General features: G+C 61.6%; 4 protein-coding genes across 6 annotated transcripts in view; 2 read left to right on the top strand and 2 right to left on the bottom strand.

Annotated features, from left to right (window-relative positions):
* The window catches only part of DGCR2 (DiGeorge syndrome critical region gene 2), a 69,697-nt gene extending 68,344 nt beyond the window's left edge, over window positions 1-1,353 (bottom strand). For both annotated transcript variants that reach the window (XM_079941726.1, XM_079941727.1), the window contains exon 1: window positions 880-1,353. In XM_079941726.1, the coding sequence (XP_079797852.1) occupies window positions 880-958 (79 nt within the window). In that variant the 5' untranslated portion in view covers window positions 959-1,353. The remainder of the gene's footprint in view (window positions 1-879) is intronic.
* A 1,956-nt stretch (window positions 1,354-3,309) lies between these two features.
* On the top strand, window positions 3,310-4,818 carry TSSK1B (testis specific serine kinase 1B). The gene has a single exon (XM_079942480.1). It carries the CDS (start codon window positions 3,552-3,554, stop codon window positions 4,656-4,658), a length of 1,107 nt encoding a protein of 368 aa, XP_079798606.1. The 5' UTR covers window positions 3,310-3,551; the 3' UTR covers window positions 4,659-4,818.
* A 4,243-nt stretch (window positions 4,819-9,061) lies between these two features.
* TSSK2 (testis specific serine kinase 2) lies at window positions 9,062-10,155 on the top strand (the record flags this gene model as incomplete). Its single annotated transcript, XM_079941795.1, is given in 2 exon segments — window positions 9,062-10,114; window positions 10,117-10,155. Coding segments are annotated over 2 exon segments (1,092 nt in total).
* A 1,692-nt stretch (window positions 10,156-11,847) lies between these two features.
* Window positions 11,848-21,534, bottom strand: ESS2 (ess-2 splicing factor homolog). 2 transcript variants are annotated; one of them, XM_079942657.1, is made up of 11 exons: window positions 21,386-21,534; window positions 20,187-20,355; window positions 19,994-20,095; window positions 19,008-19,133; window positions 18,057-18,226; window positions 17,835-17,952; window positions 17,425-17,558; window positions 16,719-16,821; window positions 15,170-15,279; window positions 12,794-12,909; window positions 11,848-12,385 (listed from the first exon to the last, which is right to left on the bottom strand). In XM_079942657.1, the coding sequence occupies exons 1-11, from the start codon at window positions 21,518-21,520 to the stop codon at window positions 12,106-12,108; spliced, it is 1,563 nt and encodes a 520-aa protein (XP_079798783.1). In that variant the 5' UTR covers window positions 21,521-21,534; the 3' UTR covers window positions 11,848-12,105. The 2 variants fall into 2 exon arrangements, with proteins under 2 accessions (XP_079798783.1, XP_079798784.1); XM_079942658.1 differs by lacking the exon at window positions 19,008-19,133.
* Window positions 21,535-22,145: the final 611 nt, after the last annotated feature.

The raw sequence follows: 22,145 nt of genomic DNA, 5'->3' as shown, positions 1-22,145 counted from the left end.
CTTCCGTTCCTACCAGGGCCACCCCACAACCAGTCACCCCACCGTCCAGAGAAGCATCGCTGGACACTCCAGCTGAGTGTGGGCCAGGGTCCTGGCTACCAAGTGGACACTGGGGAGGAGGCAGAGCACTCCATACAGATGGCAGAGGCAGCAAGAGGTGCAGCGTGCCCAGGCAGGAGCCTGACTGGGGAGGCTGCACACCGCTGTGCTCCCCTGCCTGCTGTACACACCCAGGTCTTAACAGCACCCACACAAGGAGCCCTGGACACTTCTGCCTTCATGGGCCCCTTCCAACATTTAAAAAAAAAAAATCAAGAACCACAGTTTTCAACTGCACCAATATATAAACGAATGTATTTATATGTGCATGTTAACAGTATTTCCTTCAACCTGAAAGTTTAGGGGTTTTTCCTGCTGACTGTAAAAGAAAACATTCTTACAGTCCACCAAAATCACCTTGGACCCCCGGCCACCTGTGCCTGACAGATAAATCGGCCCTGCATTTGGGGTCTTGATTTCTCGCTGGAGGAGGAGGTACATCAGAAAGAGATAAGGATCGTCCAGGACCTTCTGCTGCCGCGATCCCAATTCCCCACCACAGGCTTCCTTCAGAAAACGCAAGCCCCCGGGGGCTCCAAAAGCATCTGAGGGTCACAGACCAGGAACACCCCCGGTGCCCGGCTCGGCGGCTCCCGGGCCGAGCGACCGTGACCAGCCAGGAGCTTCCAGGTGCCCCGAGCCGCCCCCTCGGCCCCCAGCCTGACCCCCATTGCTCCCGCTCCGTCGACCGCCGAGCGCAAAGTGAGGGCCCGGCGAGGTAGGGGTCCCAGCGCCCCCGCCCCCCGCCCCGCCCGCGCCCCCGCCCCCACCACTGCGCACCTGGCCGCAGCGGCTCGGTGACCGTGAGCACCAGCAGGAAGAGCAGCAGGAAGGCACCGCTGTCTGCCTTGGGCACCATTTATCCTCCGTTCATCGTCCCCGGGGCGGCCGCGCGACCCCGCGGGGAGGCCGGGCCAGGCCGGGCCGAGGGTCGGGCCGGGCTGGGGCCAGGCCAGGCGAGGACGCTGCGGGAGTAGGATCCAGGGGCCGTGAACAGGCGCGCGCTCCGACTTTGGCCCCGCGCAAGATGGCGGCCGTCTTGCTCGGTCCGCACCGCCCCGCCCCCGCCCGCGCCGCCCGCGCCGGCCAATGAGCGCCGAGAGGGGGTGGGGCCTGCGTGTTCCCCATGCGCAGTGGCCGGAAGGGGCGGGGCCCAAGGGCGGGGCGGTGGCTGAGGGGTGGGCCCTTCGGGGGCGGAACTACGAGGAGTCAAAGGTGCCATTGGCTGAGCAGAGAGGAAAGGCTCGTGGGCGGAGCCTCAGCGACGGGGCCAAGATGACAGACACGGAAGGGGCGGGGCGTGGAGGGGCCGGGGCGGTCCTGGGGCGGGGCCTGAATGGAGGGGTGGGGCCTGAATGGAGGGGTGGGGCCTGAATGGAGGGGTGGGGCGCACGGGAGCCGGTGGGCGGGGTGGGGATGGGCACCGGGTGAAGAGGGCCCTGGGAGACCTAGCGTCTTAACATCTCGTGCACCTGCAGCCCCAGGTCCGGTCAGTGGCCCAAGAGTGCGCCCCAAAGTCGTCTTTTAAAGGCCGAACCGCTGCGGAGAGGGATGAGGAAAACTGGAGGGACCCGGCCTAACCCTGAGGAGGTTCCGGAGGTGGTTCCACCTCGTGAGGAACACGCAGGTGTGGCTTCACGGGCACATACAACTGAAACGTTTCAAACGGATGAGGGAGTAGCCTCAAGGAGGGTCACACAAGGAGAGCTGACAGGGAAGCCCAGATCCTAGAGACGGAGCAAAGCCCCCTGTGGAGGAACGCCGCTGCCCGCACAGCGGGGACAGGAGGACGCAGCACAGCTGCCGCCACAGCAGGCCCGTCTGCACGGAGGGAAGCCGCCAGGGACAGCGCTCCGAGCGCTGGCCGCGCACCTGTCACCATGGGAGGGTACACAGTAGGTGGGGTGTCCCTGACGAGAGAGGAGCAAGTCCTCCAAAGAAAGGACCACCAGCTGCGCACACAAGTGCTTGCCCAGGGTGTCAGGGTGGGGAAGAGGGTGGGGAAGAGGGTGGGGAAAAGGGTGGGGATGGGAGCAGAGAAAAGGGGGAGGGCCAAGGCTGGTGGGCACCCAGCCCAGCCCTGCCCACCTCCAGCCCACCAAATCACTCTCCAGGAGCAGTCACCCCAAGCCCCTTCAGGGCATGGTCCTCCCGAGCATCCCAGGATTCCAGCCTGTGACATTCAGGGTCATCTGAGAGAGGCACCCACTCCCTCTGGACGGATATGGCCAAAGTCAACCCCAAGGCTAGGCCAGACCTGCCCACTCCTGTCCCCTCAGGGCGTGGCACACAACAGGGGCCCACAGCAGAGGGGCCCCACTGCTGGTGGAAACGGCGATCCCTGTCCAATGCTGCCCTGTTAGCACATCCTCAGGGAACATTCCCGGGAGAAGCTGCTGCACTGAGAGGAGTCCAGGCCCACCTTCTGCCCCCAGTCCCAGATCTGCCCTGGGAGCCCAGCCAGGGCTATGGATGGTCAGACCCCCAGGAGGGAACTCACAGCCAAGAGCAGAAACCCTTGCCGGTTGTACCCCACAGAGCCGGCCAGCAAAGGTTCGGATGAGGAGAGCAGCACAGGAAAGTGAAAAGTCCAGCAGACCACACAGCAAGCGGGCAGAGCCCCAGCTTCCTAAACTGCATTGACCACTGGGCCAGGATCCTTGCCCCTCCTGACCCACCTCCCCCTTCTCGGCCTTGCTGTGCAGCCAGCAGGCTGCCTGCGTGGACATTATCAAGGGCTTTTAGGGCTGCAGGGAGGGAGAAGAGGTCAGGGACGTTTCCCCCCCACCCCGTGGGGTCCTGTGGCCTCCACCTGAGATCACTGCTTCTGTCAAGTCGGCCCTCCCTGTACTCCTCTTCCCAGGTCCCAGCGACCACCCTTCTTCCAGCGGTCCGTTACTACTCAGGGTTCTCTACACTCTGCTCCATGTTGGTAAATCATCCCCTTATTAAACCCTCCTCAGACAGTCCTAACTTGAGTGTCTCTCCTGTTTCCTGCTGAGACCCAGAGTGATGGGACTGCCTGCCCTGGATTTCCAGGGGTACCCCGGGTTGCAGAAATAAACCCGCCGCTCCACCAGCAGGCCTGGCTCTGGTTTGGAGGCTTGGGCTGACCGATGCATTCCCCACATCCCCCTCCTACCTTGGGTCCCAGCCGAGGATGAGGCCATGCTCCGCTGGCCTTCTGTCTGCTGCAGCCCACTGGCCGGCCTTCCAGGGTTCCGAGTCTTAGTGGTTCAGGCCAGAGCCTCATTCCCCAGGGCAGTCCTCCTTTATGACTTCACCCACTGAAGTCACCAGGGAGACAATGCCGAATGTTCCACCCCAGAGTCTTGGCCTCTAGGAGGCAGGCCAGAGGACTCTCTGTCCACAGTGTAAATGAGGACGCCGCTGGCCCATGTCCTGCAGGGATGTAGAGGGCAGCCTCAGGGGCACTGGGTGCTCCCAGCACCATGGATGATGCTGCCGTCCTCAAGCGACGAGGCTACATCATGGGAATCAATTTGGGAGAGGGCTCGTATGCTAAAGTCAAATCTGCTTACTCTGAGCGCCTGAAGTTCAACGTGGCGGTCAAGATCATCGACCGCAAGAAAGCCCCCACAGACTTCCTGGAGAAGTTCCTTCCCCGGGAAATTGAGATTCTGGCCATGCTAAACCACCGCTCCATCATCAAGACCTACGAGATCTTTGAGACCTCCGACGGCAAGGTCTACATCGTCATGGAGCTCGGGGTCCAGGGCGACCTCCTTGAGTTCATCAAGACCCGGGGGTCCCTGCAGGAAGACGATGCGCGCAAGAAGTTCCACCAGCTGTCCTCAGCCATCAAGTACTGCCACGACCTGGATGTTGTCCACCGAGACCTCAAGTGTGAGAACCTTCTCCTCGACAAAGATTTCAACATCAAGCTGTCTGACTTTGGCTTCTCCAAGCGCTGCCTGCGGGATGACAGCGGCCGACTGACAATGAGCAAGACCTTCTGTGGGTCGGCGGCGTACGCGGCCCCTGAGGTGCTTCAGGGCATCCCCTACCAGCCCAAGGTGTATGACATCTGGAGCCTAGGCGTGATTCTCTACATCATGGTCTGCGGCTCCATGCCGTATGACGACTCCAACATCAAGAAGATGCTGCGCATCCAGAAGGAGCATCGCGTCAACTTCCCGCGCTCTAAGCACCTGACGGGCGAGTGCAAGGACCTCATCTACCGCATGCTGCAGCCGGACGTCAACCGGCGGCTGCACATAGATGAGATCCTCAGCCACTGCTGGGTGCAGCCCAAGGCCTGGGGCCTGTCCTCTGCAGCCATCAACAAGGAGGGGGAGAGCTCTCGGGCCACCGAGCACCCGTGGACTCCTGAGCCCAGCTCCGACAAGAAGTCTGCCACCAAGCTGGAGACCCGGGAAGAGGCCCGGCCCAAGGCCTGGGCGGAGACAAGACCTGAGGAGGAGGCACTGGCAGTGCAGGTGTTGAAGCAGTCAGAGGCCATGGGCCTCACCAGCAAGCAGCCCAGCAAGGAGATCAAGGAAGGGGCCCCCCCGCAGCCTTCAGAGACACACACCTAGTCAGCTCTCGCGGCCCAGGGGGCCGGCAGAAAATGAGTTAGAGTTCATGGCCTCAAGCCTGAGCTCCAAAGAAGCCAAGGGACAAGCCGAGAAGGAAGACAGTCCCAGATGAGCCGCTATTTTCGTCAGTTTCTTCCCCCTCCCTTTGACCTTGGTAACTCATGTGGCTAAAGAAGCAATAAATCACTATATTACTGCAGACCCCGAGGTCGGTGTCTTTGCCCTGCGGGCTTTGGTCGCCCAGGGAGAGGATCCTGCACTCCCCCCGCCCCAACTCTCAGACCGCGCTGCGCTTCACCTCCCGCTTGGGCAAACGCAGCCCTGTGTGCCCAGCCCTGACCATGACCTCAGGCCCTGGACCGGAGCAAAGCTAAGTAAGGAAGGCATTGCTTCAAGAGGGAGGCCCATGAGTGTGATGCTGGTCTGGAGAGGAGCACGAAGAGCAGGTGGCTGCGGGCAGAGGAGGGCTGGGAGGCGGGGGCCTTCCCCACGGGGCCTGGGTCCTCAACAGCCCCACAAGGCTGCCGGTGGGGAGAACCTGTAGAGGCAGGCAGACCAGCCTCCCTCGAGCCCCTCCCCGTGGGCAGCTCTTTCTGCTCTGGCTCCAGGGTCCCCCATGTCCTGCCAGCACCCAGTTCCCGACAGCGCCCTGAGTCATGCCGCCTCATGGGCATCCCCTGGCAGCAGGGGCCCTGCTACATGGCCAGCCCCTCTCCAGCCTGCATGTCCCGCAGTCACTGTGTGGTCTGAACACATCTTGTTCCCCTCTGGTCCCAGTCTCTCCCAGGGGTGACGCTCCTGCCAAAGCAGATAAGTGGACACTGGCGAGCAGGAGGGCACAGGCGTCCTTCGCACACGTGCCTGGCCTGCGGCCATGGTATCTGCAGAGGGAGCAGGCCCGCATGCGCATCGCCGGCTGCTGGGCACTGCGGGGCCCGCCGTGCCGGTTCTCACGCTGTCCTCACCCTGGTTATGCCGCGGCTGCTTTCTCCTCCTGATCTGCACGTGCGCCTGACAACCTTGCATGAACCTGTGGGTTTAACACATAAAGAGAACAAGAGCCTTCAGGCTCGCCTCTCCTTCCGCCCCTGCTGGTGTCTTGGGAGACGTGAGGTCCAGTGAGTGCCCCAGACGTGGCCTCTGCCTGACTCCTCCGTCTCCCCACAGCCACCTCCACACATCCTGTGTCCCCAGAGCTGCGCATCCCCATGTGTCAAGGCTCAGCCACCACCTAGGCCCCTGTCCTTGTTCTCCCATCGCCGCCCATGGTGGCCAGAGCCCTCCTTCTGCACCCAGTCTGGCTCCCACTGCCTGCGGGAAGGATCCCCACACCTAGCCCTTGAGGTCCTCCCAGGTCTGGCCTCCTCTTGGCCTCCCAGCCCCCTGCCACGTGCCATAGCCCTGCTTGTGGACGCAGCCCTGCAGCCCTGCCCATCTCTCCAGGTTTGGCCAAGGGGCCACGGCCTCCACACACAAAGCCTTCTGGGGGCCTCTGCCAGGGCAGGCCTACGAGTGCCCAGGGCCCAGGACAGAACCGCTGCAGAGTAGTCCTGGAGGACCCGGGAGCCCAGAGTCACACAGCTCGCCTAGCAGTAGAGTGGAATTCCAGAGCCCATGGGGCCAGCAGGGGTGGGGACGTCCCAGGAGGCTTGTGAACCTCCTCCGTCATCAGTGAGGTCATTGGGGCAGAGGGCAGCGTGATGCAAGGGGGCCTGGGAGCGACTCATTGCAGCCCAGCCCGGAGGCAAGCCTGGGCAGGAGGGACCTCAGGAAGGTGCACCTACTGTGTGCTTTACAGGTGGGGAGATGGCTCAGAGAGGGTGGGGCAACTGCCAGAAATCACACAGTGCGGAGCAGAGGCCCAGGTGCGTGATGCCGGGCGGCCTTAGATGCCGGGCTACTCCTGTGAGCTATTCCACTGCACATGCCCTGGGCTTAGACCCTTTCAGCCCCTTGATCCCGAAGCTTTAGGATCAAGACCCTCAATGTGGCCTCCGTGCTCCCTCCCGCCCCCGCATGCTCTCACTATGCATGACCTCACCACGCTGATGCGCTGACCATCACACGCACTGCAGTCCCCGTCCTCCTCCGTGTGGCCTGACCTCAGACCTCAGCCTTCCAGCCTCCCTGAGTCCAGCCCCAGCTCTCTGACCTCACAGCTCCATATCCCTGTGTCACGGCCCAGCCGCAGGGCATTCATACTGTGGGTGACAACCTCCCTGGCCTCCGGGCTCAAAAAAAGCAAGGTTCTGTTCATGTCATCCAGGGCCTGAGGCTGACCCTCGAATGCCATGGAGTGGAGAAATAGAGGCCAAAGCTCCGCGGGGGGCGTCCCAGGGTCTGCAGGTCTGGGACCCACAGGCCCGTAGCCAGGAGAACCCTGAGCCCCCATCCAGTCTAACATCCCCCCAACCCAGCGCACCAGCAGCCCCTGCCCCTGCGTGCACATCCTGGGCAGAGCCGCCCGCTCCACGCCTGGCAGGTCCGCTGGCACATGCCTCCTCCATCCATGTCCCCCAAGAACCAAGGAGGCCACACTGTCTTGGGCAAGGGCGGGTGTGGAGGAGCAGAACCCACAACAAAGGGGAAAGCAGGCGGTGGGGACGGCCAAGAGGGCAGACGTGCAGGGTGCTCCCGACAGAGACCTGGGGGCGAGGGAGACAGGTGGGGATGGTGCCTGGCTTCTGGGGCCTGACCTGGGGGCCTCGCAGCTGGCCCCTCTGTGACACAAAGGAGTGAAGTTCTGGTCATTTCTACCAAATCCCCCAGGAGAAAGGCAGGCATCAGCCCAGTCACTCCCGCTGGCATCTGGACCCGGCTGCCCTGCGCTGAGATCTTCCACACAGACCTCCTGCCAGGGAGCTCTCCACGCTCCAGGTGTGTCCATGCGCTGTGCTCCGGCCAGGACAACACACCTGTCGGCACCTGGGGGAGCCCTGCTGATCCCCTGCATGCGGGTTCCACAGTCACTCCCACCCACCCACCCACAAACAGGACTTCCTCTCCCCCAACTCCCGGAGAACTGAGCACACACACGGCACGCCTCCTGTCCTGGCAACGCGCTACAGAGGACAGACAAGTGGACAGCAGGGCTTGCGAAACACCCGAGGAGATGCTACAGGAGGCCCCGTTTCCCAAAGCAAGAGCAAAAGGGTTTCCACGTTGTTTCCAGGGGTAAAGACAGTCTGAGATGCAAAGATGTGCCCTCCCAGTGTTCCAACAGCTCACAAAGGTCCCAGCGACATAATTCAGGATCCCCCCTCACCCAGGTGCTTGCTCTTCACTGTCAGTGCTAGGGGTGCTGCCGTCCCCCAAGACCCCTGGGACCGCAGCACCAAGGCTCCACCTGAGGCCCCGCCCACTCACTGGCCAACGCACCAGAACCCAGTCTCCCTCTGTTGCCGGTCCCCCTCCCCGTGGGCCTGCCTGGTCCAGCCTCCCCGTGCCTGGCCACAGGCGCTAGCCTCTGCTCACCCCAAAGCCCCTTCCCTATGTGCTCTTCCAGGACCCATCTTAAAATGGGACTTGGGTTCTGGCTGCTCCTGCCCCGGGACCTGCAGCAGCTGTCTCCCCACCCTCTCCTCCACCTCCTCCTAACTCTGGGACTCAGCCATTCTCAGAACGGCCTTCCCTCCCCCACGCCCTTCCCTGCCTGGACCTATCACCACCACCACCCATCCCGGAACGTGCATCTGCCAGCCCACTGGGGACCGGGCCGCCGGGCTGGGCACTCACAGCCTCTGAGCTGCCCTCTGCCCCAAGCACACCCTGCTCGCCGTCACAGCACTGACCCACCCCCACCCCACCCCCGCTCCCCGGACAGCTGGTCTTGTCTCCCAGGCTTGGAACCACCACCAGCCTGGCCGGACCAGGGAAGTCCCTCCCTAGCACGGCAGGTTCCGAAGACACAGCCCCCGAGGGGGTGCTCATCACACCTCAAAGAAGGGTCAGGAAATTGGCCCTTGTGGGACAGAGGCCATTGCAGAGTCAGTCCCCACATCCAGGAGAGAGAAACGGGCGTGGGGCCCACATGCTGGCTGGACCTGGGCGGTCCCCTGGGCCTGACTCGGGACAGTGCAGCACAGCGAGGAGGAAGAGCAGTGAGGGTCACCACAGTCCTGGGCGCCAGCTTCCTTCCAGCAGGCAGGGAACAGGACTCCTGCCAGGCCAGCCTGACTTCCAGGGCTCCAGGGCCTGTCCCCGGCCAGTCCCCACTCCGGGCAGCCTGGCTTTATGACTTCACAGGCTGAAGTCATGTAGGGGGACAATGCTGGGTGTTCCACACCTCCAAGTGCAGGCCCAGACCGGCCAGACGGCTTCCCACAGTGCAAACGAGGACAATGCCTGCTGGCCCAGGTTGGGAGGGGATGTAGAGGGCAGTGGCGCCAGACGCTCCTGGCACCATGGATGATGCCGCAGTCCTAAGGAAGAAGGGTTACATCGTGGGCATCAACCTGGGCAAGGGCTCATACGCAAAAGTCAAATCCGCCTACTCCGAGCGCCTCAAGTTCAACGTGGCCGTCAAGATCATCGACCGCAAGAAGACTCCCATGGACTTTGTGGAGAGATTTCTTCCCCGGGAGATGGACATCCTGGCGACCGTCAACCACCGCTCCATCATCAAGACCTACGAGATCTTTGAGACCTGCGACGGCCGTATCTACATCATCATGGAGCTCGGAGTTCAGGGCGACCTACTCGAGTTCATCAAGTGCCGGGGGGCCCTGCACGAGGACGTGGCACGCAAGATGTTCTGGCAGCTGTCCTCAGCCGTCAAGTACTGCCACAACCTGGACGTCGTCCACCGAGACCTCAAGTGTGAGAACCTTCTCCTTGACAAGGACTTCAACATCAAGCTGTCAGACTTCGGCTTCTCCAAGCGCTGCCTGCGGGACAGCAGTGGGCGCATCATCCTCAGCAAGACCTTCTGTGGGTCGGCGGCGTACGCAGCCCCCGAGGTGTTGCAGGGCATCCCCTACCAGCCCAAGGTGTATGACATCTGGAGCCTGGGCGTGATCCTCTACATCATGGTCTGTGGCTCCATGCCCTATGATGACTCGGACATCAAGAAGATGCTGCGCATCCAGAAGGAGCATCGCGTCAACTTCCCGTGCTCCAAGAACCTGACAGGCGAGTGCAAGGACCTTATCTACCGCATCCTGCAGCCGGACGTCAACCGGCGGCTGCGCATCGACGAGATCCTCAGCCACTCATGGCTGCAGTCCCCCAAGCCCAAAACCGTGTCTTTGGCCTCCTTCAAGAGGGAGGGTGAAGGCAAGTACCGGGGTGAATGCAAACTGGACACCCAGCTGGGCTCGCGGCCCGAGCACTGGCCTGAGCACCAGCCCGACCACAAGCTGGGGGCCAAGACCCAGCACCAGCTGCTGGTGGTGCCCGAGAACGTGGACAGGATGGAGGACCAGCTGGCTGAGACCTCCAGGGCGAAGGACCATCACTTCACATCTCCGGAGCCGAGGTGGGGAAGGCGAGCACCTAGCGGTGCGGAGGGCCTGGGGGGCATGGCGTGGTGAGCACCCCGTAAGCTAAGTAGGAGGTAGAAGCTGAAGAAGGCACAGGTGCAAGAACGAGTAAAATCCGTCAATTAAACCATTATTTTGATTACGTTCTATTAGCTTTCTTCCACTTAGTAGCAAAGACGTTAAATCCTGACCACCAAATAAACCACAGAGTGTATGCAGCAGAGAGGCCTCGAGGAGTCATTTTTTCTAGGACTCAGCACTCCCCTCCCTGCGGCGCAGGGGATCTGGAGTGGGGGCCAGGCCTCATGGGCAAGGACTCCACGGCCGCCCGCCTGCCAGGCCCCCACGTGCCTCCCGACCCTGCCCAGCCCCCACTCAGGCAGCCCTTCCTCAACACCCCCCTCTCCCTTCATTCCCGCAGTTGGGAATGGGAGACCCCGAAGCCAAGAACTTCCAGCGGCATTCCCCCTGCCCCCATCCCCGCCAAGCAGCCCTCATGCTTCATCAGCCATCACCCCCATCCCCGCCAGGTGGTCAGCACCTGGTCTTCTGTGGCCTTGCCTGGACAGTGCCCCACATCTCCTTCACACCCACCCAGACCTCCACCCCCTACTTGCTGGGGGCTCCCTCAGGGCCAAACCCACCCTTCTCTATGGAGAATAAAGCACCCAAAGCGGCCCTTTCCTGACCCTGGACAGTCCCAGCACCGCCCCCTTGGTGGGGCACAGGGCACAGCCAGGACTTGGCTCCCAGGAATTTGCAGGACTTCCCTGAGGAGGAGCGCAGGCCAGCTGGTGCCCAGGCAGCCTCCAGGGAGCATGAGGATGGCCCACTGCAGGGTGCGCGTGCTCAAAGCGCGAGGGGTTCCCATCTGAGCAGACGCCAGGCTGCCTCTCTGAGCACAACCCGACCCCACCTGAGGCCTAAAGAGCCTGCCTGGGAGCCAGCCCACCTCCCTGTGAGGAGCTGGCCCCAAGACTTCTGGGGTCAGGCACCAACACCCTCAAGCCCGGAGGCAGGTGCCCGCCCGTGGTGCCCACAGCGCTCTCGGGTCCAAGTGGAGCCCAGCCCCACTGCTTGTGACACTGTGGCCCAGGTTACTGTTACATGAGGGTCTCACTGGTGGGGTGACAACGGGGTGAGGCCGGCAACCCAGCAGCACGTGGCAGGCAGGGTCTGAAGCCCCGAGAAAGGGAGGGAGGGGACATGGGGACGGCCCTGCCCACCTGAGCTGGAAGCCAGGTGCTTGGGAGGTGATGGCTGAGGCCACTGGGAAGGCGCCTCCCATGGGAGCAGCCTCACATGCAGGACCCGTGCAGCTGCATCACCAGCAAACCACGCAGGTCAGGCCTGGCCAGGGAGGCTGTGGACCTGGGCCCAGAGCCCGGGTGAACCTGGCGGCAGGAGGACCAGGGACCAGCTCTTCATGCAGGAAAACCTGGGGCACAACTGCCAAGGGCTCTGCCCTCCCCAAGGGCGGACCAAAGGGCTGTGAGCTCAGCTCAGAGGCAGGTCCCCAGCCCTGAGGGCACCACCGGAAGCCAACGCAGGCAGCAGCAAGAAAGGCTGGACACCCCAACCCTCCGAGGGTCACCACCAGCAGCCTCCTCCCGGGAGGTCCGCAGTCCTGAGTGCAGGATGCAGGTGCAATGCAGGCATGAGGGTGACCCCAGGGTGCACAGGCCACAGGGCGGAGAGGCAGCCCCGCTGAGCTGTAGGTATTCTTTAATGAGGATTAAATAGGAACAGGTTGGGGTTTGATAGAAAAGCATGTCAGCAAGGCCCTGGGATGCTCCCCAAGGCCACAGGGCATGTCCTGTGCCAGCCCAGCACGTGTCTCCTGGGTCTCCTGGGATGCTCGCTGCTTCGGGCTCAGGCCTGGGTCCCCAGAAAGCCATAGTCCTCTCCTGGGCAGAGAGCTGCCCTGAGGGCTCCATGAAGCTCCCGCGGGCCCAGCCCAGGACGAACTAGAAGAAGTCCGAGGCTTTGCGCCGGGCGGGGAGCTGCAGCAAGTTGTCCGTGATGCAGGCCGGATCCTGGCTGAGGGGTGTGTGTGTGGCAGAGCCAGGAGCCGGTGTGCTCGTCGGGGTCTGGGGCCCGCCGGCTGGGGTCTTGAGGTGGGTAGAGCGTGCTGGGGACGGTGTGTAGCTGGCACGCAGGGCCCGGTCTGTGTACTTGCTGGCCGTCCTGCTCACGAGGCGCTGCAGGGCTGGGGACATGGCTGGGCTCAGGCCTTTGGGGGTGAGGCTGCAGCGGAAGGACGGGGTGGGTGAGAGGCAGGATTAGGCCCGACCAGGCTCCCCCTGCAGCAGGGTCTCCCTTGGCCTCACAGGAAGGCTCCCGGGAGATGCGTGATCATTCTGGGTGGGAACCTGGATGGCCTGGCCCAGACAGTGAGCCCGAGCCTGCAGTCGAGGGGTGTGGCTCCCTCGGCTGAGGGGCTGCAGTGGACTCCAGCCCTCTCCGAGGGCAGTGATAACACCGACTCCATGGGGTGGACAGGAGCTCAGTGGGGACGACGGGCCTAAAGGCGCCCCGCAGGTACGCGGGAGGAGGAGGCTGTGCACAAGGCGGAGAGGGCACCGCTCCAGCCAGAGGGACGGCCACAGGCCCCGGCCCTGAGAGCACCCACTGCAGGGGCCGGGCCACCCTCACCTGGCTAGGTTCTCCGTCGCCCTCCGCAAGGCCTCCTGCTTCTTGGCCCGGTTCTTGGCGGCAGCCTCGTTGGCCATCTTCAGCCCCAGACGCTCCCTGCGGCCCGGCTCCAGGATCTAAAAGACAGCAGGCGTGGGGGGGCTGGGCCACTACCCAGCCAGGGAGTCCTTGCCGCGGAGGCGCCGGCCTCTTCCCGTGGCCCCTGCGGTCCCAACAGCCCACCATCACTGCCCCTGAAAGCCCCCAGCCAGCCTGAGCTGCCCACCCGCCCAAGGCCCACCTGGGTTCTTCATGAAGCCGGCACTGCCCGGTCAGGCACCTGTGACCCCCTTCCAGGAAAAGGGCCTGTTTCAATATGCTTTCGTCTGACTGCCAGGGTGTACCAGCCTCTGCGTTTCCATAGAGAACTTCAAGAAATGCATCGTGGGCCTGTCTTTCTGTTTGTTTGTTTTAAAGATTTATTTATTTAACTTCATTTTCTTTTTGGTTGCGTCAGGTCCTAGTTGTGGCACACGGGATCTTCGTTGAGGCATGGGGGATCTTCATTGTGGCACACGGGCTTCTCTCTAGCTGTGGCATGCGGGTTTTTCTCTTCTCTAGTTGTGGCGTGCAGGCTGCAGGGTGCGTGGGCTCTGTAGTTTGCAGCACGCGGGCTCTCTGGTTGAGGTGCGTGAGCTCAGTAGTTGTGGTGTGTGGGCTTAGTTGCCCCGCAGCATGTGGGATCCCAGTTCCCCGGCCAGGCATCTAACCCGCGCCCCCCGCATTGTAAGGCGTACTCTCCACCGCTGGACCACCAGGGAAGTCCCTGGGCCTGTCTTTCTATTGGTTTTTTGTTTCCTTTCTCACTTGCAGGAGTTTCATCTATGTTGGCTACATTAACGTACACCGTTCAGATTTCTCTTCAGTTATCTGCTTGTAGTTTTACTTTTGACGTTTTCCGCTGTACTCGGGGTTGTCATCTTCCCGTAGCGCGATCCAGCCCCGACTCCCTTCGTGATTTCTCCCTTTGCTGTCGTGTTTAGAAAGCCTTTCTGCCTCAACATCACATTAAACGTCGACCGGTATGTTATTCTGAGGTTTAACATTTGCTGTTTTAACATTCAACTTTTCCATCTTTCCGGAACTCATCCTGCTGTGCACACTGAGGGCCTGGCTTGTTACCCTAGCTCCACACACTCAGCACGGTGCCCCAAATCCTGCCTGGGCGCTGGGACCAGGCTCAGGCCTGACCCACCTGCCAAGGGTGGCTCACTTCAACGCCTGACGGCACACATCCCCCTGCAAGTTTTTCTCGGCTGTCGCCGCATCCCAGGCTGAGAACCAAGGTGCCCGGGCCCTGCGCACGCTGTCTGACCGCGCATCACCCCTGCACTGGGGAAGCACCCGCCCCTCAGCCACCAGGTTTCTGCCGCACAGGTCTGTGCTTTCTCTCCAAGCCAGTCGCTCCTATGATCGTATGTTTCTGTTCCTACAGTGACTGACACTTTTTCCTTTGCATTCCACATCGGTGCTGGCTGTGTTTAAGGAGACCCGTGACCCTGTCCCCTCTGCAGACCTATGTGAATTCCAAATTCCATGCCCCATTCTTTGGGGTTACAAAGCAGATGACGTGACCCTACAGCCTTCAGCCTCTGTGGCACCACCCACCTCTGCCACCAGCAACCCCCCCCCCCAAGCACCCGACAGTACGCGCAAGGCTCTGGGGACCTCCCCCACTTCCCCCACAAACCACACCCATCACTCAGTTTCCCCACAAACTGTGTGCATACCAGGGACCTGCCTTCCCAATGTCGCTCTGGGGCCCCACCTGCCTGCCAGTTCGCTGGCGCCTTCCCAGGCCACCCCATCCCTACAAACCACCTGCCACCCAGCCCCCTCGCCTGCCTTTCTGGCCCACAAAAGGCCTTCCTCCTGGGCTCCAGGCCTTGTGAATCTCAACTGTGACTGCTTATGACACCGGGCTGGGGGCGCCTGATCTGGTTCTCCCGTAACCAGAGGCCTCTCTCTGCAAGGACACAGCCCTCCTGAGGACACAGCCGCATCCCACGGACACTAGGATTCTGGGACCCTTCCCGCCCTCAGGCTGCAGCACAGCAGGAGTTCCTAGCCCACCTGAGACCGCCCCTCATCTCTAAACAGCCCCATCCTCCGGGCCTGCAGGCTCACAGCGGCCCCAGCAGCTCCCTGCCTTGGTGCTTCAAACACCCCCGCCCCAGTCTCTCCCCCAACCCAGTCACCCGCCCACGCCTGTCCTCAGTGCCCGGTCCTACGTGGAAGTGCAGTGCTTGCCCAGGTGTACAGCCCATCCGCTGTGCACGGAGCTATGGGTGCTCAGGAGGCCCTGCGTCCACCCGTGCTGCTCCCACCGTGACCCACCTTGAAGGCTGGCCCTGGCGTCCTGTCCACGTAGGGCGTTTCAGATCCTTCAACTCTCAAGGGCGTGTTCTCGACCTCCCCCCAGGTCATCAGTGGGGACTCGTTCACACCTGCGGATGGAGAGCCCACAGCCAGCTCAGGCCTGGGACCTGGATGCGGGTCACAGCTCACAAGCACCAAGGCCAGCAGCTGCCCTCTCTCCTTCCCAGGACCAGAACCCGGCACTTCTGACCTCTGGGAGGGAAACATCAAGGCCAGCCCATGCCCCTGCACCGTGGGGTTTAGCCTGGGGTAGGGGGCTTCGCAGAGAAGCTGGGCTGGGTGAGTTAGACCCCCATCCTAGCACAGGGCCAGGGGGCCCCCGGAGGACAGTCACAGGACCCTGCTGCAGGGAGGAGACCCAGGGCCTTCCAGGGCTCCCAAACCTCCCAGGATCCTGGGAAAACCGAGGTGCCTCCACAGGCCCTTGCCATGGCGCAGCCACCAGTGTCGCTGGACGCAGAGAGAGAGCAGGTGTGCCCAGGAGGCCACCCCGAGTCTCATGCGCCTGCTGTGATCTCTGGGCTTAGGTTTGTGAGCACCGCACACCTGCTGACGTGAGACCCAGAACTAGGAAAAACTACCCAAGACTGACAGGGACACCCAGCCCAGGCCAGTGGCACAAGGCAGGTGGCCTGAGGGAAGCGCACATGGCCCTGTACGACCCCTCAGGACCGTCCTGCCCACCTGCACGAGCCAGGCATGGCCCCTGGAGGCCCAGGTGCACCCAGTCTCCTGCAGACTGAGCTTGACTTCCATATGCAGGATGCCTGCCCAGAGGCTTCCCTGGTGCCTCAATGATTAAGAATCCATCTGCCAACGCAGGGGACATGGGTTCAAGCCCTGGTCCGGGAAGATCCCACATGCCGTGGGGCAACTAAGCTTGTGCGCCACAACTACTGAGTCTGAGCTCTAGAGCCCGCAAGCCACAACTACTGAAGCCCATGTGCCACTACTACTGAAGCCTGCGTGCCTAGAGCCCACGCTCCACAACAAGAGAAGCCACCGCAATGAGAAGCCAATGCACCGCAATAAAGAGTAGCCCCCCCCCAAAAAAAAAAAAAAGAGTAGCCCCCACTCTCGGCAACTAGAAAAAACCCGCGTGCAGCAGCTAGCTAAGACCCAATGCAGCCAAAAATTAAATAAATGAATAAATAAATAAATAAATAAAATTTTTTTTAAAAGGCCGCCTGCCCAGCACCCGCTGGACTTACTGGCCTCCCCCCAGATCCCCTCTGCCTGCTCACCAGGCCAGTCTGTCCCGCTGAGCTCAGGGCGAGCCACAGGAACCACCCAGCTAGACCAGCTAGTCCAGCTGGCCCCACACGTCCCAGGTCAGGCCTGTCTGAGAGCCCAGCCACCCACAGCCCTGTTCGGCCCTGGCACAGATGGGACCCTGGGCCTGAGTCACATGAGGCATGGTGCAGACCCAGGGGAGTGCCAGGAGTGCCAGGCCAGATGGGCCGCCCACCTCCCCCAAGGCCGTCCTACCAGCGGGCGTGTGTCTTACCAGGGGCAGGAGAAGGCGTGGCAATGAATCCAAATCCGCCCACGCGAGGGGACTCCTGGGGGATAAGCTCCTTGCCATCCGGGCCCACCTTGCCCTGTTTGTGCTGGAGCGAGAGGAGAGGTGGTGTCAGGGGCCTAGGCCGTCCCCGCTGGCTGACGGGCAGAGGCTGCACACCCCCCTTCCTGGGTGCAGACCCAGGGGAAGCGAGGTGGACCCTGGCCCTTGCAAGGACCTTGAGGACCCATCAGAGCAGCAATCAAGCAAGGAAACACCTCCGCCTTCCATGCCGAGCCACACCTGACATGCGTCACCTTCAGGGGCTACTGACTTCAGGGCCCTGTGGGGGGCTATGCTAACTGGGGCAACTGTGCTCTGATGGCTCCAAAACAGGCCCCCCACCTCCCACCTCCTCAACGCCATGACGGCCGGAGTCACTGCCCTGCAGTAAATCCGGGCTCAGGAACCTCTGCTGTCCGCCACACCGAGCCCAGCCCACCCCACGGGAACTGGCACAGACCTGACCCACAGAACGTGTCTGACTGAAGCCTCCACAAATGGAGAAGAGACTCAGACCCCGCCACATTGGGACCCAGACACACCCCCACCACCGAGCCCTGCTGAGCCCAAGGACAGTCCTAACGTATGGGGGTGGCCAGGACCAGAAAGGCGAGGATGCCCATTCCACCCCGCTGGCCCGGTCCCTCACCTGGGCGTTGAGGGCAGCGGCCTGCTGCAGCTGGGACCTGCTGAGGGCCTGGCTAAAGGGGTCCCTGAGGAAGCGGGTGTTCTTATGCACCACCTGCCGTGGCTTCTTAAAGAGCTGCTCTTCATCAGGGACGCCTGGCAGTGGGAGCAGAATCACCTCAGCGTCAGGGTGAGCAGGCCCCCTGCCCCTCGCTCAGGGCCTGAGGGAGAGGAGCTGGTTCCCCACGGAGCACAGCCTGAATTCAGCTGGGGGAGCCACACGACCGCGCAGACTCCGCAGGTGAACCTGCCTGCCCTGAAACGGACCGGGACCCCCAAAGGCCCAGAGTACAAGGGGCACAGTCACACACTCCCAAAAACCAATCCAAACCTCCGGCCCCAGCCTGCGCCCCCGCCCGGCCCGCCGCTCACCCTCTGGGTAGTACATAAGGGAGTTCTTGGCCTTGTACTTCCAGGTGTCCACACCAGCCTGGCCACTCTCCACGGCTTGGCACTCTGCCGACGGGAGCGCGAGATTATCCTTCTGCCTCTGCGTCATGGTGGGAGCGCGGGTCAGGGAGGACCCCCGGCCCTGGGCCCTGGCCCCGGGGACTCCCACCCCGAGTGGGTACCGCTGACCCTGCACCAGGGCACCTTCTCAAACTCCTCCTCGGCCTGGTAGAGCCATGCGTGGCGCGCCCGGCTCTTCTCCTTGGCCACCTCCATGATCTCCTGGAAGGAGGCGTTGTCCTCACTTGTGTACCGGCTCAGGAAGACGTCCAGGCTGGGAAGGGGTTCCCTTTCCTCCTCCTCTGTGGCCTCTCCTGTGCAGGGGTGTGGGCAGGTGACATGAAACCATCATGCAGTCACTCGGTCCCAGGAACCCTGCCTCTGGTCGTGGGTCTGTCTGTGAGAACCCACACTGCCAGACAACACCCCCTTGGGGGGAATCAACTCCCCCAGCTGCCCAGGGAGCCCCCAGGGGCCCTTCCCAGCTGCTGCATAGCAGTGAAGAGTGCACTCTGACTCAGGCCGGGAGGGGGCGTCGGGCGTTAGAGCAGCACGATCACAGGGGGTCCTCCCACACCAAAACAGTGCCTGTCCTGTAGGTCCTGCCTCCAAAACCCTGGACTGTCCCCCTGTCCCTTATCCTGATTCCCTCCCTTCTTGGTATCTGTGCTACAGGGGGATGACTGTCACCTAAGCCTCGTGATCTGCTAGCGGACCTGATGGCAAGGACCCTGTATTATCTAGCAGTGGGCGGGTAGGCACCTAACAGGCACTGGGCCACACCCCGGGCCGCCCTGGCCGCTGCCAGGGCAGCCCGCTGAGGTGGTGCAGCACTGCATACAGCAGTGCAGATGCAGTGAGGACAACAGGGGAGGGCCTCTACTCCACCCCCACCACCTGCCAGGCAGCGTGCAAAGCACTGTGCCTAAAAAGTCAAGACGAGTGTCAGAAAGCTGGGCACTCAGACCCCGTCCCGCCACCAAAAGCTCTGGGACCTGCAGAGGTTACTGCCCTCCTGAGCCTCAGTCCCCTCGCCTGCAGCCGTGAACTACGTGGCGCCTACGCTCAGGTTACTCAGGGGATTCCTGCATTTACCGAAAAATAAGGGGGATTCAAAGGAAAGGAATCTGCCAACAGTCTGTGATTCTCGAGCCACATCGCAACGGAGAACCACGCTCTGAGGACACGCAGGACGTGCTGTGACTGGCAGGAGGCTGGGTTCTGGAGCAGAAAACGTCACACATGTGCTCGCACAGGGCACCAGTGCCAGCGGAGCACACTGTGGATGCGACGCTAGTAGACAGCAGCTCATGGCCATCTACACACACACATGTCCACCCCTGATGAAGCACCGACTGAGAGGAGGCCCACGGCACACTGTTCACAGGGCCCAAGATGCTCCTTCTGGGGAAGGCTCCCCAGAAGAATCAGGATGAATCTTTACACTCCAGTAAGCGTGTTGGAGACCCGGAGGCCCAGGCACACCCTAGGTGCAGGGCATGCAGACGAGGGCAAAAGGACCTGCTTTTGTGGAGGGAGAAATGGTAAACAAACAGAAACGCCTTTTAAACTGGCGTGTCCTCCAGCAAGAAAACAGAGCCAGGTGGCAAATCACAGAGAACAGGGTGAGTGACTGCGCTGGGAGGTCAGGGAAGGTTCCCTGATAGGCAGCATCTGAGCAGAGATCTGAAGGAAGAGAAGGAGCAGCCATGCAGTCACCCACAGGGGGCGACCAGCTCAGGAGAAGCAAGTGCAGAGGCCCTGAGGCATCTGAAGGAAGCAGTGAGGGAAGGAGCCCCCGCCCCAGGCTCATGACGCCCCCCCGGACAGAGGTTGGTACAGTGAGCAGGCCAGCAAGAGGGGAGGCGAGATTCCCACGCCACAGAGGAGGGCTGGAGGCTCAGATGACCCCCATGTTTGGGAGCTGAACCCAGATCTTCTGCCTCTTAGACCCCATGGGTTGCCCTTTAAGGAGAGACCCTCAGGGACAAGAAGCAGCCTTCCCCTGAACACCCCAGGGCCCCACAGACAAGGTCCCCAGGCAAACCCAACAGCGTGAGGGAAATGGGGCGCTCACTCACCATCACCGTCCTCCAGGCTGTGGCCCCGGCCTGGGGCCTTACTGCCCACCACCCCGGTGCCTGTGTGCACCTCAGGGGTTTCAAATGTGGCTGGAGTCACATCTGGGGGAAGAGAGGGGATGGGGATTGGAGGGAGACTGAAGCAACAGTTCAGCGAGAGTCCCCTCCCGCCCCCCCACAGGACTCCTCTTACAGGGCGGAGGGGGCTCTCGGGACATCTTGCCCAGGGCAGAGCCAAACTTGATGGCGATCTGGCGCATCCGTTCCAGGTCTCCATTCTCCTCGGCCTCCAGGTACTCCTTCTGTGCCTGCAGCTTCTCCACATCAGGAAAGAAGTCCCTCTGGATAACCGTCTGGAGGCCCTAAAGGCGCGATCAGAACATAAGTCAGAGCTCCCATCTGCCTCTCCCCTGCCACTCAGCCCACAGGGTACGTGTGAGGCCCCCAACCTCTGTCCAGACCAAGAATCCCCAGAACTTGGCGGAACGTAGTGCTGTAATTTTTTTTTCTTTTTTGGCCACGTCATGCTGCTTGTGGGATGTGGGACCTTAGTTACTCTATCAGGGATTGAACCCAGGCCCTTGGCAATGAGAGCGTGGAGTACTAACCACTGGACCACCAGGGAACTCCCACTGGGTGCACTTTCAAAGCCTTCCCTCTCCCTCACTAACTGGTCAATTTCATTCTCCTTCACTGCCTCCACCTCCACACCAGCTGGACCAATGTGCGTGTTGCCACCTGCATTCCACCCATGATTTCCTATTTCCAGTCTGAATCCTTCACCGGGATGCCTTCAGCCAGTCATCCCACCACCAGCACTGGTGGAGATTCCCAGCTTCGCACCTCCAGCCAGACTTGCCCCTGAGCTGCACTTCTGTACACCCAGCCGCCCATTAACGCCATCTACCTGCACATCCCAGGAGCTTCCTAAACTTAACCAACTTCCTCCCAGTCCCGTGCCAGCTCCTCCTACTTCAAGGGCGGTGGGATGCCTACCCGCTCAATGATGCTGCCATAGTGGCAGCCCGTTTCCAGGACCCCCAGCCTTAACACTTGCCATTATCGCTCTCCAAGAAACCCTCTTTATCGCCATCCTCCCAAATTCCTAATTACCCTTTAATAGAACCTTGTTTCCCTGACACCCGCCACCCCCCAAGGCGTACAGACACATCCGCCCCTTCTGCTCCCTAACAGCAGGGACACCTCGCTCCACACTGTGCCTGTTTGTCCCCCCGACTGTCCACATCCTGAGGGCAGAGACTCGGGCTGCTCCACCTTTGCGAGCGGACAAGAGCGTCGGTACCCAGGGAGCGACCCGGGGGGAGCGCGGGGTGGGAGAGCGCGGGGCAGGGACGTGGCCTGGAAATCGCTGGCGTCCACGCCGAGTCCTACCTCGATGTACTCCTCCTCGTCCAGGACCCGCTGCCTGCTCGTCGGAGCACCGGCCTCTCCGGCGGCGCGCTTCCTCCGGGTCCCGGACGCCGCGGGCACCAGCACGGCCCGGACCGCAGGGCCAGGCGTCTCCATCGCTATCCCAGCACCGCCCCGGCGGCGCAGGCGCGGCGCAGGCCGGGGGCGGGGCGCTCCAACTGCGCAGGCGCCTGAAACAGCCCTACCAATGGGGTAGCCGCGCGTTTCGAAGGCCGGCCCGCGCTCCGTGTGACGTCACCATGAGCCCTGAGCTTTATGGGAGTTGTAGTCTTCGTCCCGCCCTGCTCTGGTCTTTAGTATCTGGGCTGTGGGAGCTACGGGGCGCTGCGGTAGGGGCTAGGGGCATGTTGCTCCCGCTAGTCGTGAAAAATTAAAGCACTACGGAATTGGAAGCCTTGGAATTCCAATTTCTCTCAAATAATCAATATACGCTTCTATGTTATTTAAAAAAATACGCTTCCGAAATTTTGGTTATATATGTTTCAAACTTTTTATTCAAAGTTTATGCAAGAAAAGAAATGTCTGGTGCCTAAGTGCCAGAGTTGGCTTCCCAGAAGGCTAATCCTCATTGAAATGGACAAGAAAATTGTCTAAGCATTTCTCACGAAAGATCATGTCTTCCCAAAAGGTTGTAAATTATGTCAAACAATTTCTGCCCCAGAACGATTCAGTACAATTCAGTGGGGACTCCATGGTATGATTCCTCCCCTTGTGGAGCTGA

Source organism: Stenella coeruleoalba, assembly GCF_951394435.1.
Source record: "Stenella coeruleoalba genome assembly, chromosome: 14".
In the NCBI taxonomy this organism is placed as follows: Eukaryota; Metazoa; Chordata; class Mammalia; order Artiodactyla; family Delphinidae; genus Stenella; species Stenella coeruleoalba.
Note: the sequence above shows the minus strand (reverse complement) of the source record. Positions and strands in the feature narration are given on the sequence as shown.